The sequence below is a fragment of the Amia ocellicauda genome, chromosome 6 (genome assembly GCF_036373705.1).
Source record: "Amia ocellicauda isolate fAmiCal2 chromosome 6, fAmiCal2.hap1, whole genome shotgun sequence".
NCBI classification, from domain to species: domain Eukaryota; kingdom Metazoa; phylum Chordata; class Actinopteri; order Amiiformes; family Amiidae; genus Amia; species Amia ocellicauda.
Genome location: NC_089855.1, coordinates 11,005,788 through 11,023,024, shown reverse-complemented (window position 1 = coordinate 11,023,024; position 17,237 = coordinate 11,005,788). Strand labels below are relative to the sequence as shown.

At 36.6% G+C, this 17,237-nt stretch overlaps 1 protein-coding gene across 1 annotated transcript; it reads right to left on the bottom strand.

Annotated features, from left to right (window-relative positions):
- Positions 1-2,740: 2,740 nt before the first annotated feature.
- Positions 2,741-15,434, bottom strand: dpt (dermatopontin). Its single transcript, XM_066706116.1, has 4 exons — positions 15,101-15,434; positions 5,431-5,556; positions 5,095-5,202; positions 2,741-4,476 (listed from the first exon to the last, which is right to left on the bottom strand). Exons 1-4 carry the CDS (start codon positions 15,373-15,375, stop codon positions 4,410-4,412), a joined length of 576 nt encoding a protein of 191 aa, XP_066562213.1. The 5' UTR covers positions 15,376-15,434; the 3' UTR covers positions 2,741-4,409.
- Positions 15,435-17,237: the final 1,803 nt, after the last annotated feature.

Here is a 17,237-nt window from a genome sequence, read left to right as displayed (position 1 = left end):
ACGATAACTGTCCTTTGTTTTCTGAAATGCTTAATTCAGTGAGAGGTAGGGAATGATTATATATATATATATATATATATATATATATATATATATATATATATATATATATATAACTTGTAAGTGCTAATGTAATGACTCCTTGTAAGTAACCACACATGTATATAACTGTCTGTATAAATTTCTTCCTCTGGAAGTCCTAACCACTGCACTGTGCACAAATGATCAATACAGATAACATGACCTTTCATCTTATTGTGTTTCAATAGCTAATGGTCTTTGTGTAAAACAATAATGAAGCCATTCACCTCATTTATTGTGAGTTTTCCAAACCTAATTTGGAATTAATATTTCACAAGTTAAGCATTCACTAGAACCTGTGGTTCTGACTTATAAACATTCACGAACATTGATAAAATAAACATTACCATGAGAAGAAACTTCGCTCAAGACAAAAGTGTGATGTGTTTTAACAGACGAAGTACAATTGATATTATTATTAGTATATAATATTAAGAACTTATCCAATAGAACTGCCTTCTGTTTCTCTGGCAATGTAGATACATCTGTATCAGTAATAAAGGTCTTCTGATACAACTCTGTATTTATCCTCTTCACAGCTGATGACCTGAGCACTGCTGTCTCCAGCAATTCCCAGCAAGCTTCTCCGGAGTCCTGCTCAGGAAGGTCAACTTCAGTGCATGCAGGTAGGCCACATCTTCCCAGTGAGCTTTCCTGTCCTCAAGAATACACAGGCATACACACAGCTGTCTTCAAGCCCAATAATCAGTTCAAAAGGCAGTACCTTCCCAAAGGTGAACACTTTGGAAAGCCAGAAAGCAGCTGGTAAATGTTTTGGTATAGAATACAGCAAACCCACTCGCCATGAATGGTCACTGTGACGTGACAAGTACACTAGTGTGCACCGTATTCTTATAAGCTCAACAAGCACAGAGATGTTAAAGAGCTGAAGGCTGAACACCATTTGTAATGGTAATTTCTTGAGTAATTTCACTTTATAAAAAGAAACCTGACACAATCACAGGCTGAAAACCAGTTCCAATTCAATCACTGACAATGAATTGGCAGACATCAACCTGGCATAGTTTCTGCATTTATCACTGCCTCTCCCAGACACTGGAGTCCTATGCTGTTAAATGTCTCTTTCACACATTAATGCATGTCTGGCTTATATGCAATCAAAGTGCTTTAGAAACAAAACGTACATCTTGGATTAATAAAAACAGAGTTAATAATGTCAGACTTGAGGTATGGAAATGAAAAACCCAGTTAAGCGTTTATTGAAAGCATTTGACAATTAATTAAAATTGATTAAAATAAAGCTGGTGTTGTCTTTGAGCTTTCTCTGTGACTCTGAAATGGTGATTCTGACCTGCATTGTAAGTATTTGTACTTATGCCATTACTGTCTATTGTTGGCCCATTGTTCAATGCCATGGGGTTCAGATAACCTTCAGAACTTTTCTCAAAATTGCCATAGAAAAACCTTTGTATCTTTATCTGTGAAACACTGATAAGATTAATAACTCAAAGTGTAAAAGTCTGTTTGCAAAGTGAAGCTTTAAACAGTCATTTGCTTAATCAGTGGGAAACACTCACTGTTCCAGTGCATGTATAGAGAGACAGAGATAAACATAATCTCTCTGTTGCAGCAGAGTTGCTTAACATCGGTCCCAATGATTCTGAACACAATGCTTGCTTTGTGGTTGCACTTTCACTATGTCACTCTTCTGCCACCGTGCACACGTGATATACTTTGCAGCTCCTGCATTATTATTCATGCAAACTTTTTGTGTGCCACTTTTTGCCTGGTGTTTAGTTTTTGTGGCTTATTTTTTATGAAGACATTCTAAAGCCAGTGATTATAGATATTGCCTACAGCCTGAAGCTAGTGGGGCAGTATTGTAATTATTGCAAATCAAGTGTAATCCCTGTAATGGATATATGGTTTACCTTTGACACAGATGCAGTGTGTGAAAATCTTGAATATATATGTGTGTGTTTGTGTGGTGCAGTGTGGAGTACAGGGCTGAATAAATAACCTGCACAGGAGCAACCTGTAAGTATGGACGCTCTGAATGACTTATGAAGCTGCTGGGTGTAATGTGCATGTGGATGATTAAGTTCAGTTCAGTCAAAGGAAGATAGAGCTGAACATCTGAGTTGGGATTTACCACCATATGGGAATCATAGGCTATATCAAAAATAAACAATTGGTTATATTGTGCCCATAATTGTGCCCACTTGTCATTGACTTGAAAGGTGTGTTGTAACATGTATCTGTTTTTATGACATCTGTATCCATTCCAAAACTTTTTTTTCCTTGTTGTTTGTGTAGACCTGTTCCTCTGTGATGTTTCATTGTACATTAAAACAGATATCATGAATTGACGAGTCTTGTTTGTGTTCAATATTAAGATTTAATTAACTTATTTAGCAGGATTGTTTTTCTTCAGCTGGACTGATATACTGACACCTTCTTTCATTGCTTTAACTTCTAGGAAATGTAATAAGTGACCATTCTTTCCTTATAAACATTACCTGTAAGTATACTGTGGTAAAGTCACAGCAAAGTGTAGGAAAGCAAAGTGCAATCATGGTACAGAATGGAGACGTATAGGAAACCAAATCATGGACAACTATCAAAGCAAAGTGCAAGCAGAACTGTGAAACAAAATAAATCCCAATTTACCATGCCAATTTACAGTTTTAAACTCTCATAAGGGTTATAACAGTTTATTGTTTTTTCTCTACCGTGAGTATTACAATAAAGAACATATCCTGTTATGTTCTCTGAACAGTAATACATAATTTTCATTTGTAAAACCAGGTACAGTCAAAAATAAATGCATTGTCAAACTGATACAAGGTTATTTAAAAACATTTAAATCGTATAACTGCTTCTAATAGCCTAACTTGCCTTTGGACATGCGAACATAGTTTAAAGTTTATGATTAAAGATATATTTTATAATCAAAGTAGAAGACCTCTAGATATATAGATACAAATGTTCATATTCATAGTTTTCAGAAAGGTATTCAAAATTGACCTCTAAAATAGAGCAAGTAGGCCAATAATTTGCAATAAACAATGCCACAAATTTGGCAAAGCACCAACTGATCAATGAAATCAACAGTATATAAATGTGCATGTGACCGCGTAGAGGAAAGGGTTTCCAGTGCTGTTATTAAAAATGATTTTTAATACGTGGCTTCTGGAGAATAATGAAATCCTGTTGATGAAAATAACCATTTTGACCTTTTCTTACTTATTTCTCATTTTTCTCATAACTTCAGCCCCCCACCTCACCTGTCCACCAAAATAATCAACTACAATTAAAATGAAATAACCATGAGTTTACAAAGATGATTACGCATACAGCAATTACAGTAAGCTTTTTATTGCCAATTGATACAGAAAACTTGAAATTTGATAATGCAAAAAATATCACGATTCAGAATGTAATCCTCTTTTCTCTGTTATTGCAGATGCTATTACAAATATACTTACTTTAGTGGTTTTGTAATGGGTTATTTACTGTATTTATTGTAACAAACTACTTCAGCAAATACAGCCGACATTCTCAATGCTAAATTATTGCAGATATACAGTGAGAGTGTAACAGAACACCATAGCTACAAAGTTTCCCCATGTGACCTATTGTGAAGGGTGGGATGTTTATGTTAATTTGTTTTTAATGGTTTCCACTCCAAGAGATCATTATTTGGGGGGGAGACTGCATCAGATGTCTCTGACATTAAAGAGTGGTCACTTGGCACAGCCCAGCATCTCAATGAGATCTGGATGGTTAGGAAACCAAGGGGTGTGGGGGGGTGTAGGAGGAAGGACAAACCATAAGTAGGGTTTGTTTGAAATGTTATGTGATGGACTTCATTAGTAATTTTAAATGTGAGGCATCACTCCATTTAAGTATGAAATAAAGGCCACACTTAACAATAATGGGCACCACTTCTTGAAAACATGATCTATGAATACCACAGGAATAACATGTGAATACCTTATAAACTTACCCTGAGTTCTGCTAGTAATCACATGGGTAACAAGGTTAGGGATGGTGGCAGACTAGGGTAGAGGTTAGGGTTTATACACCAGCATCAGAACTTGGTGGAAGTGCATTCATGTGTTGTTGTGGTGGGATTCATACATTAATTCGTGAAGAACTGGGGCCCATTACTGTAAGGTGTTATGGAAATAATACTTTGTATGTCCACTAGCTTCCAAAATAAGGTGCAGACCAGATTACAACATTGAATATAGGGTTTTTTAATTTGCCATTGGCAGGTGGGTCATGTATTTGTTTGGATCAGGCCTTACTCCAACATTGTTTTATTTTGCATTATTGTAAAACAAGTTGGACGCAAGAGGTTTCTAAAGGTTTTCAAAATCACAGTCAAAGTCGGTCATCCTGCACATTACATACTTCCATTTGCGATCCCTGAAATAAAACAAAACAAAGCAAAGTATTAATTAAGAGTCCTTTAAACCTTTTGTTCTGTTTGACATTGATAACAAATGGGATTCATCAACCTCATATACCTTAATGCAATTTAAACAATTAAATTATCATATACTGGAATCAAAGCTACAGGTGAGATGAGTTGCCTTTTTGAAATATTAATTGTGTCATTCATATTAAATTTAATATTTTAAATGTTAGAAAGGACTGACAGGAGCTAACAGAGTTTTAAATACTTTGGAAGGCATCCAGACAACTTAAAGACAAAAGCTGGGTTGAGTTCAAGGAGGTTGTTAATATGCAGTTATGTTATTGTAGGAGTAGAACCATTCTTACAGGTGACAGCTGATTATGTTGAGAGTCTCTAGCTATACAATAGATGATTACACTGGATAACATCTACTAATTTGCATAAATCATGCCTTTGTTTTATTTAGTTACAGCAATTGAGCTATAATTGTCACTTTAGTTAACTGAAGGAAAGTATATATTGCTTGGAAAACAATGCATTTGGTGAGCTTTCCATGACAGTGCACATCCTGAATATTGTAGGAATGGAAAAGGGGTAAACAACTCAATTCTAAGCACTCAGCTTACCTGAGAACGCCGCTGAATGTAGTTCCTGCCCCCCTGATGAAATAGCCGTAGTTCTCAACGACCATATCTCCCTCTTCATGATAGTACGTAGGGACTTCATTGGTCATCCTTTGTGAAACAAAAAAATACAAAATGCTTTGACACACTAAGGTTCTGGCTTCTTTTGAAATTGGTTTAGTTAGTTAGTTAGACTGAGCAGATCAAGTTTCTGGTGTGTAGGATTAAGTAGAAGGCGAGTACTTTTTCAGCACAAGGTGGGCTTTGTAAGTGTACTGAAACTAACCAGCAAAATGTGTTTTCCATTTTCTGATTGTGAAAGAAAATTCATATACTCACCAGCATGAATAAGGGCACCTGCGACTGTATCTACAGCAGTAGAACTGCCACTCACGATCCAGGACTGCGCTGAAGTACTGGCTTTGGACGCCAGCTACCAACCCATTTTTGGAGCAGGTGGAATACCTAGAAAAACAGATGTGTGTCAATTTACAGTCTTATCATTCTGGAACATATTTGGACTCTGGTACAGTTCCATATTTCATGTAATAGCTGATTGCTTTGCCAAGCTGTCCTGAACTTTTGGCAAGGCAATCATGTGCCTGCTTGGGCTTAGCCATTCACTGGAGTTAATCTGTTATGGTAAATCCTGAGTAGGTACTCAAAGGGAAATACATGATAACTATTGATTTTCCATTGTTTATAGTTAATTACAAGTAAATAACATTTAGATAAGACTGACTTAGCATGTCAATATGCTATGCCTAGTAATAGAGGGGAAAGCAAGATGACTCTGGAGAACTTAAAAAAAAAGAATCCCCTTAGATCATCTCTATTAATAGTGTTGGATATATAAAGCTAATGTTTATTAATATTGATTGCAGAAGAGTCCAACACATGTTTAATTGTTTAAAAAAACATGAGTACATGTTTAGATCTCATTTTATGAAATAATCATGTATCACCTTTATATTGATAAGTGTTTTCTAAAAGGTCTGTTATGGCAACTGGTTTTGTTTCCCTACGTGAGTTGTTATACTTAAACTTTCAAATATATAATGACTTCAAATTCCTCAGGTGATGAACAATTCTTGTTTGCAGAAAGTTTTGTCATTTTTCCCCCTCTCTCAATACCCTAACATATTACATGAAGAAATTGAGCTCAGTTTTGCATTGAAAAAACATAAATGTGTCACTAAAATATATGCAATGATTTAGAATTACCTGCAGTTGTAAATAAGCACTGTTTACAGTAAATTGCATTAATAATCCCTCAAAGAAGGTTAAACTAAAATAAATCCCAGCTACCCTGCCTGTGTGCTCTGAATGTTTAGCAGTCTGCAACCATTTGCCATAGCAACAAAATCCAAACATCAATTATTTCTTTCTCAGAATGAGTGTAATTCTGGCATTATTTGCCATCTCTCACCTCTTAGAACCGAGACCAAATAGGCAAAAAAAAAATTATATATATATATATAGATACTAAATACGCATAGTGCCTTGTTTTCAGTCTTAACAATTGATCATGTTCTGTGAACCTGAGAAGTATTACAAGTATATGTTAAAACTATTGTAGTTAATGTAACTTAAAGCTATTTGAAGCAACACTGCAAAGTTTTGTCCTATGTTAATTGCACTTCATCAAGGTCAAACATAGTTTATAGATTTACTATGTCTTTTCGAAGAATCATGTCACATCTCTCAATGCCTGCTAATTCTGTCAAATACTTTTACCTTTTGAACTTTTTTTTATAACGGTGACCTTTCACCAAGATGAAAATAGAATAAGTACGAGATTAGGGTTTTCACAGTGCTGTAAAACAGAGATTTTTAACAGTATTCCTAAATCACACGAAAGCAGATTAAATTGTATGACAAAAGTTATATTAAAAAAAAAAAAAAAAAAACTTGGCACATGCTTAATCTTCTGAGGTAAGATGATTTCGGGAACTTTTAAAGCTTACAAAGGGATTTTCACCTCAGAAAGACGGGCCCATGCTGAGATCAATTAGCCTATTGGAAGGATACCTGCTGTGATGTATTAGCTTAGTGAAAGCACATTGCTGTAGCTGCAGTCGGAGCAAATATACAGTTTCTGAGAGTGTAAACATATGACCCTCCACTTCACTTTTCTCCTGTTTAATCAGTATATTGTTATACAATGATATGCACACTGTACTAAGTCCTTCAATAACCACTATTGGTACTGCAAAGATGAGAGAGAAATACAAGACACCTCCATAATATATATTGTACAGTATTTAAATTGTTTAGAATTGAATTGAATACTTTAATCTATTAACCTACTGACAACCATTGTTTCAATAAAAGAGTGTGGAGATTTTTGATAAGAACTGTATTTAAGACAGTTAAAAGGATTTTGTACTGAATTTTCTTTCACTAAATTATTGCATTGAGTTTTGGTTACATTATTGTTATTTATGTTAAATAACTCCACTATCTTTGTTCATTTCCGTTTTTGAACTGCGAGAGGTTGTGAATAAGAGCTGAACAAATAAATAACAATATATTGCCAGACAGGATGCAATAAGCGGGAGACTGTTATGGCCATGTCAAAAACAGCTGTTTGAGAATCCAGAAATAATAATCTCAAAATCTCAGAAAGGATGTGAATATACAGTATGGCGTCTTGCCAAGACGAAAAAAATATCTGTCAGTGAACCCATTCCCAGTTGCATGATTCAACAGGGGATCCATCTTTCCCAAAAACAAAAAGGCACAGGGCAGCAAAAAAAGGGGCTATAAGATGTCCTCTGGGGGTCATTTATGAATAGCTTTGCACAACAAGAGTTAATGAATGGTTGAGAGAGACGAATAAATGGTTGAGGTGGGTTTGATGTTTCGCTGGCTCAATGGTAAGGCATTTTCTGTGGTCAGCAATGCATGGATAATCCACCACTGCTAAGACCACAAGGCAAAAAGAGGGAAATGGTGTTTGTTTGTTCAACGTTAGTACAGACAAAAGAACTTGGTCAAGGGGAGAATAACTGATCCCAAACTCCATATTAACAACAGCACCTTCAGTGATGAACCAAGTCGCCATCCATGAGTACAATCAGTTCCATACAGGAGATGATGAAGTCCATGCTGTAATGAAAAGGCAGGCAGACCAAGGCTTACAGTAACACACTTTCAGATAGGCCTTCCCTTTATTTAGTGTTTCTTGTGTAGAAGTAAATTACAGAAATTGACATAGTAAGATTGAGAATAGTTCAATTATTGTGGACTATTTTTGAGTGTCTGATTAAATTGTGAGATTGCTCATTGAGTACAAGTATTCTTCTCAATTGACATTATCCCTTATCAAAATCAGACAATAAGAGAGGGACCCTATATAGTAATCAGCTAACTTCCATTTTGGGTAGGTACTTAAGTATTTATTTATTTATAACTGGCATTTAGTATGTGTCTCTATCCACACTATATAATATGGTCCACAAGGCATGATTCATGAAACAGTTATGAAAGGTCTGATTAATAGACATGATTCAAAGGCTTACATCAGTGTAATGCATCACAATTTTAGATTTATTTACTTTTATACACTGATTATACATTGATCACCCAGGAAATTACCACAACAGCTGTCTAATCTTCATATCTGCACACACACACAAACACGCACACAAATTATTAGGATATTTGGAGCACAGACCTCTTTTCCGTGAGTCATTAAGAACACAGTAGCACGCTAAAGGTAAAAGAACAGTAGGTAATTAAAATGCATCACAATGAAAGTCCCAGCATGATCGATTTCAGACTAATCGCCTCATTTCTGAAACAAGCCATGCATTTGCTGTGTTTGTTGCTATCATCACAATATACTGCCACAGCCTTTGCGTTGTAATTGAATGGCCAACCATTTCGTTAAGTCATCGGCTTAAGTGCAGGCCCTGCTGTATCCTGTATGTAACCTCTATTATGTGGTGGTAATAAGCTTTGGAGGACTTGTGTAAAATGTGCAAAACTGGGACGGATCTGCACAATTGCACAGTTTTGTAACTTTTCAAAAGTTCAAATGTTAGGGAGAAGTGATAGATGTCCAGGCATTTGACCTATTACACCCACATACGACTTGCTCTGTGGCCGTGGCATTGCTTCTGCAACAATCGCGTTGGGAACCATGGAAATGATTAAACCACCTGTATAAGAGTGCTATGTCTGCATATATTTTTAAATGTGAAGCAAATAAGTAACATGCTTAGAGAACACAGTCTTAAAAAATAATGTGAAAAGTATCATTTTTATTCAAAATTCTCAATTTTATTCAATTGAGACAACAGAAAACTTATATACTGAACACTAACACGCCACAGACTGGCAAATTAAAGTCGTTACCACCAGTCATATGGGTAAATGGCGGAGTGATGATAGGGCAAAATTAATCACTCAAAATCTAAGTTTCAGAGTAAGTCTTAATACTCATACATGAAAAGTATGGTTTCCTTTTCAGAAAGTTGTATTATTCTGACTCTGATCTGAAATTGTCATCTTATGTTATACAATACTTTAATGTATAGTAAATATATACAGTGAGGGAAAAAAGTATTGAATCCCCTGCTGATTTTGTACGTTTGCCCACTGACAAAGAAATGATCAGTCTATAATTTTAATGGTAGGTGTATTTTAACAGTGAGAGACAGAATAACAACAAAAAAATCCAGAAAAACGCATTTCAAAAAAGTTATAAATTGATTTGCATGTTAATGAGGGAAATAAGTATTTGATCCCCTATCAATCAGCAAGATTTCTGGCTCCCAGGTGTCTTTTATACAGGTAACGAGCTGAGATTAGGAGCACTCTCTTAAAGGGAGTGCTCCTAATCTCAGCTGGTTACCTGTATATAAGACACCTGTCCACAGAAGCAATCAATCAATCAGATTCCAAACTCTCCACCATGGCCAAGACCAAAGAGCTGTCCAAGGATGTCAGGGACAAGATTGTAGACCTACACAAGGCTGGAATGGGCTACAAGACCATCGCCAAGCAGCTTGGTGAGAAGGTGACAACAGTTGGTGTGATTATTCGCAAATGGAAGAAACACAAAATAACTGTCAGTCTCCCTCGGTCTGGGGCTCCATGCAAGATCTCACCTCATGGACTTTCAATGATCATGAGAACGGTGAGGAATCAGCCCAGAACTACACAGGAGGATCTTGTTAATGATCTCAAGGCAGCTGGGACCATAGTCACCAAGAAAACAATTGGTAACACACTACGACGTGAAGGACTGAAATCCTGCAGCGCTCGCAAGGTCCCCCTGCTCAAGAAAGCACATGTACAGGCCCGTCTGAAGTTTGCCAATGAACATCTGAATGATTCAGAGGAGAACTGGGTGAAAGTGTTGTGGTCAGATGAGACCAAAATCGAGCTCTTTGGCATCGACTCAACTCGCCTTGTTTGGAGGAGGAGGAATGACCCCAAGAACACCATCCCCACTGTCAAACATGGAGGTGGAAACATTATGCTTTGGGGGTGTTTTTCTGCTAAGGGGACAGGACAACTGCACCGCATCAAAGGGACGATGGACGGGGCCATGTACCGTCAAATCTTGGGTGAGAACCTCCTTCCCTCAGCCAGGGCATTGAAAATGGGTCGTGGATGGGTATTCCAACATGACAATGACCCAAAACACACAGCCAAGGCAACAAAGGAGTGGCTCAAGAAGAAGCACATTAAGGTCCTGGAGTGGCCTAGCCAGTCTCCAGACCTTAATCCCATAGAAAATCTGTGGAGGGAGCTGAAGGTTCGAGTTGCCAAACGTCAGCCTCGAAACCTTAATGACTTGGAGAGGATCTGCAAAGAGGAGTGGGACAAAATCCCTCCCGAGATGTGTGCAAACCTGGTGGCCAACTACAAGAAACGTCTGACCTCTGTGATTGCCAACAAGGGTTTTGCCACCAAGTACTAAGTCGAAGGGGTCAAATACTTATTTCCCTCATTAACATGCAAATCAATTGATAACTTTTTTGAAATGCGTTTTTCTGGATTTTTTTGTTGTTATTCTGTCTCTCACTGTTAAAATACACCTACCATTAAAATTATAGACTGATCATTTCTTTGTCAGTGGGCAAACGTACAAAATCAGCAGGGGATCAAACACTTTTTTCCCTCACTGTACCTGCATGCATTTTACTATATTTGCAAACAAATAAATATATTTTACTGTATTTATGGTCAGAACAAGAAATTAATTGGTGTCTGGAGCATGTTATTTACAATGGAGCACATTGTATCGAAGCAGGAATGAATGAGTCTGTTCAACTTTCACATGGAAAAATGTGCAGTGTTGTTTCACTAGTGTGATGGGGAGTTAGGCACAGTTCATCTTTGCAGTTTGTGCAGTGACCACCCCCCTACTCCTGCTCCTCTAAAATAAATCTGAATGTGTTGTCACTTGACTACAGCCAGGACCTTCCTGTCAATTGCAGCAAAGACTCACCCCGTCACCCTGCCAAGCAATTTAGCAATGCACCGCAATAGTTTCTTAATAGTTGTTAAGTGTAACACATTGCATTCCTGTGTGCAACTTTCCATCGCATCGGAGTACTTCTCTGTCCACACTATGATGTAAGAGAGCTTTGCCGTGCTTTACATAATTGTACAATATGTCATTGTTAGCCATCTAGTAATGGAAGCCATTAGGAAAACGGCTGCAGTATATTTTGCAGTTTTTTTTTTTGCTTTCCTGGCCTTGTGTTTGATTGATTCTGAAGTTTGGCAGGAAAGATCTCTCTCCAGCCTTGTGCTCGCTGCCAGAATAACCCTGAACAACTATTCTTCAATCATGCTGCCTGCTTTTAATGCATGTGTTTTATCTGACAAGGTCCAAGGTCTCTGTGATTGGGATGCTGAAATAATGGCATAATAGTCATCTAGGAATAGCAACACTACTTAATATATAACGCTCTATGATACTCTCTGTCACAAGTCCTGGGACCAATATTTAATAACCAGTAATTCTAAAAAAAAAATAAGAATCATCACTGATTGCTGGTTTGAAAAATAGGATCAGTAAATTACTTGTCCAGGGATTATTGAATTGTAGGCTGCAGTAGCTGAGCACCCAGAATAATCTGTAAATATACCAGCCATGTGTGCTATCTGTAGAAGCGTAAAAGTTAATTGAACTGCCAAACAATTAATCTGATCATATTAATTGGAAATAGTAAAAAAAAACTCAATTGACTTCTATAGTCAATGTCTTTTCAGGGTAGGCTACTGCACAGTGTAATTGCATTTCCATAGAGAGAACAGGGGTGAAAAAAGTACAGGTATGAAAATGTCATGAATCTCATACAAAATGTCACACATTTCTGATGTTAGAATGCAATTCAGCTGTAATCTTCTAATGTTTATTTTAGTAATAAAAACCATGTTCAGGTCCAGTGCTTACTGCTGCAGCCACCTCCTTCTTTGTTTTTGTATACTAGGCCCAACTATGGTTACCAAAAAACATTTTCCAATCTGCTTTCTTGCTTTAATTTGCCTTATTAATAGTCCACAATATAATCAGTATTTAATTGTGGTTTGGGATGATGCTTCCACACACAACTGTAAATCGGCAAACAACTAATAAATCATACAGCTTCAAGGCATTATAAAAAATATAATTGCCAGTCCTGTGGTTTTATGAACTGAGCCACAATGGAAACAATGTGAGCAACCAACATTGCCATGCTAGTGTCTTGAACAATGCCTCACAGTGCTGTGTGTTTTGTTTTGTTTTTTGTGTGTGAGTGTGTGTGGGACTGTGTGTAATAGAAAAGCCCTCTGGAAGTTGGCGTTGTAAGCCTGAGAACTTGTAATGTGACCATACTTATTATACTTACTTATTATACTTACTGCTTTAGGCAAAATGTGTGCATTTACAACTTTTCTATGAACACACAGCTTTTAACACACAAAGTTAGTAATTTTCACTGCAGCATTTGTGACAGCCAAATTTGGTTTTATTAGTCGGATTACGCAATTCATACTATGGGCTATGTATCATGAAGAGGTAAAGCCACCAACAAGATAAACTGAAAATGCAAGAATGTTTTGTGTGTGTTTTAGTGTGTGGTTTTAATTTGACTACATAAACAGAAAACATGCACGCACACACACTATATATATATATATATATATATATATATATATATATATATATTATATATATAGTGTGTGTGTGCGTGCATGTTTTCTGTTTATGTAGTCAAATTAAAACCATGGGGAATTACAACAACTAATGTTTTTCGGACTCAGTCCATGTGCCTGTATAAAAACTGCAGTGTGCAGAAAAGGAACAAATCTATATGTCATCACACACTAAACAGCTATGTTTTCCTGTTGCTAAGTAATGTCTCTCTCTTTTTTTCAAACAAAGAGGATAGTCAGTAGGATTGTTTGCTTTTATGAGAAACATTATACATAAATTAATAAAATAATACACTTAACCCCCCCCCGGAACAGTTTTAATTAAATAAACCTCTTTCTCTTGTGCACTAAGTCTACTTAGAAACCTGATTAAGGTCTTAAAGGTTTGTTCATTAACCTACTGTTCCAACAGCCTCTTTTGAGAAGAGAGGTGACTACACCCACTACAGTAATTCTGTTTTCTACCGAACACAGTTGAAGCACTCACACATTTTATCCTGTTTTCTGCTTTCTAACGTGCTACAGCTTCATACAATCTTTGGGTATGGTCTTCAAATAGTGATATAGGTTGGCTTTATCAACCTTCATAAAAATGTACATAGGCTAAAGTGTTTTTATTTATTATCCTCATAAGTTGTTCAGGTATGCATTTCCCAAGTGGCTTAATATATTTTTATTTTCTTGCAGAATCAGTATATAGTATTGCAGTTCTCTGCAGAGCATTGAATACCTCTTTATTTGGTGTTTATTTGGAATTGCCAATAAAATACAATGGCCAGTTGCATCAAACACAGTGAAAAACATTTTCCTGAAATCTAAAATTAATTGCTTTAATTAAGGATTAAATTAAGAAAGCAAGTGCTCGGTTTGACAAAACCAGTGAACAGTGCTGACAAATGCCCTTTGAAAGCCTTTGGTATTTTTTAACTGTACCAGGGAAGCAAAAGTTTGGTCATTACTCTATGTATGTATGTATGTATATATTTATTTATTTAGAACTATACATACTTTTTCTGATATATTTTTCTTAAACACTACATAAAACATGCCACAGAGACAATTGGGAATCAAAATACATTGGAAGCTTATTAAAATGCTTACTGTGTAGTGAACACATTGTGAAATAACGCTTCACGCTTTTTGTCTACAATGTTTTATTATGGATTTATTCATTAATGTTATAGTAGAGTATAGTAGCATTTTTTGAGTAACAAAATTGGATTACTCAACTTGATTCTAATTGTGCTTATAAATGTTAAAATAACTAAAAGTGATATTTGCCTTTAAATAACCGAAATAAAATGAAACTTCAAAAAGATTAGATAGATAGATAGATAACAATCAAACACTTAAATAAATACATATTTAAATTCCATTCCTGTGTAATATTCACTATATAGTATACTCTCATTCTTCTATGAGAACAGTTATATGGAAAAAGCTTTAAATACAATGTATTTTTGTTTAATTTGTTCTTTTACAATGTGGATTGCAATCAGCCACCCACAATCAGGCAAGTTGTTTATGATTGCACCTTACTGTAATCACTACCCAACATAATTACCAAGTCTAATAAGCATCTGTATCTAGGATAAGGAACTCCACAAGATCCTAGTCTTGTTTCTTTTTTTTTTACACCAAACAAAGCATACATTTAATATTTTGTATGAATTTCTTTTCACTGAGCAATACTTATTCATGCTTTTTTTTAATGTATATAAACCTCAGACCTGTAGCAGCAGGACAGGTCTAGAACAAGACTGCTACACCAGGATCTAGAACCCTAAAACAGCTGGCAACTGACAGACCCTTCCAGAGGCAGAACAACAAGAGCGGAATGCCTTACCACTCCATTCCGGCTCGTTGGATGTCATCCCACCAGCACTCGGTCGGCTCTCCCATGCCAACTGGAGTGGCCTGGCAGTCAAAGGTCCAGAGCCGGTCCGAGCCCTCGTCTTTGTTGAAGTAGCTCCTGACAGCCGCGATGACTTCACCGTGAGGGCACTGGAAGTTGAAGCCCTGTCTGTACCTGTTGACCCAGTGTTCATCGGGGAAGTAGTTGGGCTGCCCAGACACCATCGCCAGACATGGCAAAACCCACAGCAGGAGCACTGAAGCCATGGTGCAAGGTCTGTGCTAAACTGCACATCTGGCCTCTCTGGTTGCTGTGACTTGGTTTTTAAGGAGCCTGGACATTTGGTTCACAGATGTTTAATAACACGATCCAGAGGCAATATGTCATTAGTTACAAAGACATTTATAGTTGTAAATTAACTGCAGTTCAACTTTTTTTTTTAAGGTGGAATGCATCCCAGCACTGCTTTGATGGAGGCAAAGATTTTGCAAGGAAGACTTCACAGCCTCAATTACTTACACATTGTCTCATTGTGTTGAAATAGGCATTGCATAGAAGTCCCACATTTTCTTTATCAATAAAAGTTCACCTTAGTTTGTTTAGTTTATTTTCCTTTTCCTTAAATATTTTGGCCTCAGCTGTTTGGAGGAACAGTCTGATTTTGAATTATTAGTCATTGCTGACATGTTGGATGTGACCCAAGAGCCTTTTTCTGAATTCTACATTATACTCTTCACTTGCCTGGAAGTGTAAACACTGTTACAAACACTGTCAAAAGCCACAATCGAAGACATTATAAAAGTGTTTCTAAATATCTTTAATGGAGGAAACAGACCCGGACTTAATTTGCAAGGACCTATATCAGCTTGGGAACTATGGACGAAAAACCTTGTTTGTTTCTTGGTTTCTTGGTTAAACTGTGACTGGGATTCCCCATGGGGCTTTGCTCATCGTGTGTTTGAGCACAGTCAGTGTTGGTCAAGGCTGTGGATGGCCTGGTTTGTGTAATCTTGTCGTTTTATCATTGACAGTGATGTCACTCTTCTGACAGATGCCAAAGCTCTGGTGTTTGTGCTGTGGGACTGCAGTGTGACCAAGCAGGTGGAATATATTGCTGAAAGTGTGTAATATTGGCTTCATGTCTCTTGTGCTGGTATGTGGGTGGTAGAGGTGTGGAAGACATCAAACAAAGGGTTATTTTTGATTGGTATTAAATATTTGATAAATTAATCATATGTATATATGATGGGGAAAACATCCCATTCAATTGCATCACAATTTCAGGTGGTAACACAGAAAAATGTAGTTGAATCCCTCCTATAGCCACCATATGAATGGGAGTCTCGTTTTAATCTAAACCAACCAGTGCAAAAACTTTTTGTTTTGTTTGCTTAGGAGAAAATGTGTTTACAAATTCTGTGCTGTGGACTTTCTATGACAAGCACTTGGCAAATAGCAAGACAAAAGGGGGCCTGGGACAAGAACTCCAAAGTGCTAATTTGCTCAAAGGCTTCCAATTGAAATTTGGTGTTCCCAATTATTTTACCCGAACAGTCTGTATCTATAATAATAATAAATAGGTTTAAACAGCGTGAGACTCAGTCCAGTGCAGCAAAGCACAGCTAATGCACATCATGACTATAGGTGCCAGAATTTTCTCAAAGGGATTAATGAGGCTGTTGAATCATTGCGATAGTAAAGTTCACAGACTTCTAAGCAAATAACTACAATTCTTGTCACACTAGGATTCATTATTGATCCTGCAGGTGGCGTTAGTGTACATTTAGGAGCTGGCTTAATCTCCTGATTTGATTTGTCCTTGTTAACAGCATTACATGTGAAGATTTGACCAATGAAATAATTATATTAATACATTTTACCAATATTAATTACTTTATGTACTTTTAAAATATTTACTTACATACTTATTTACTTACTCACTTATGTATTTAAATATTTTAAATATGCCTGGCTTGCTTTCAATTCCTTACACAAACCACCAACTTGAAATACATATTTCTAAATGTCCTATACTTAAGTGAATACTTGCAGAGTTACATTCACAACCTTTGGACTGCCTAAGGAAGAAGTGTAAGTTTAGTTTAACCAACATTATGCTGAATTATCC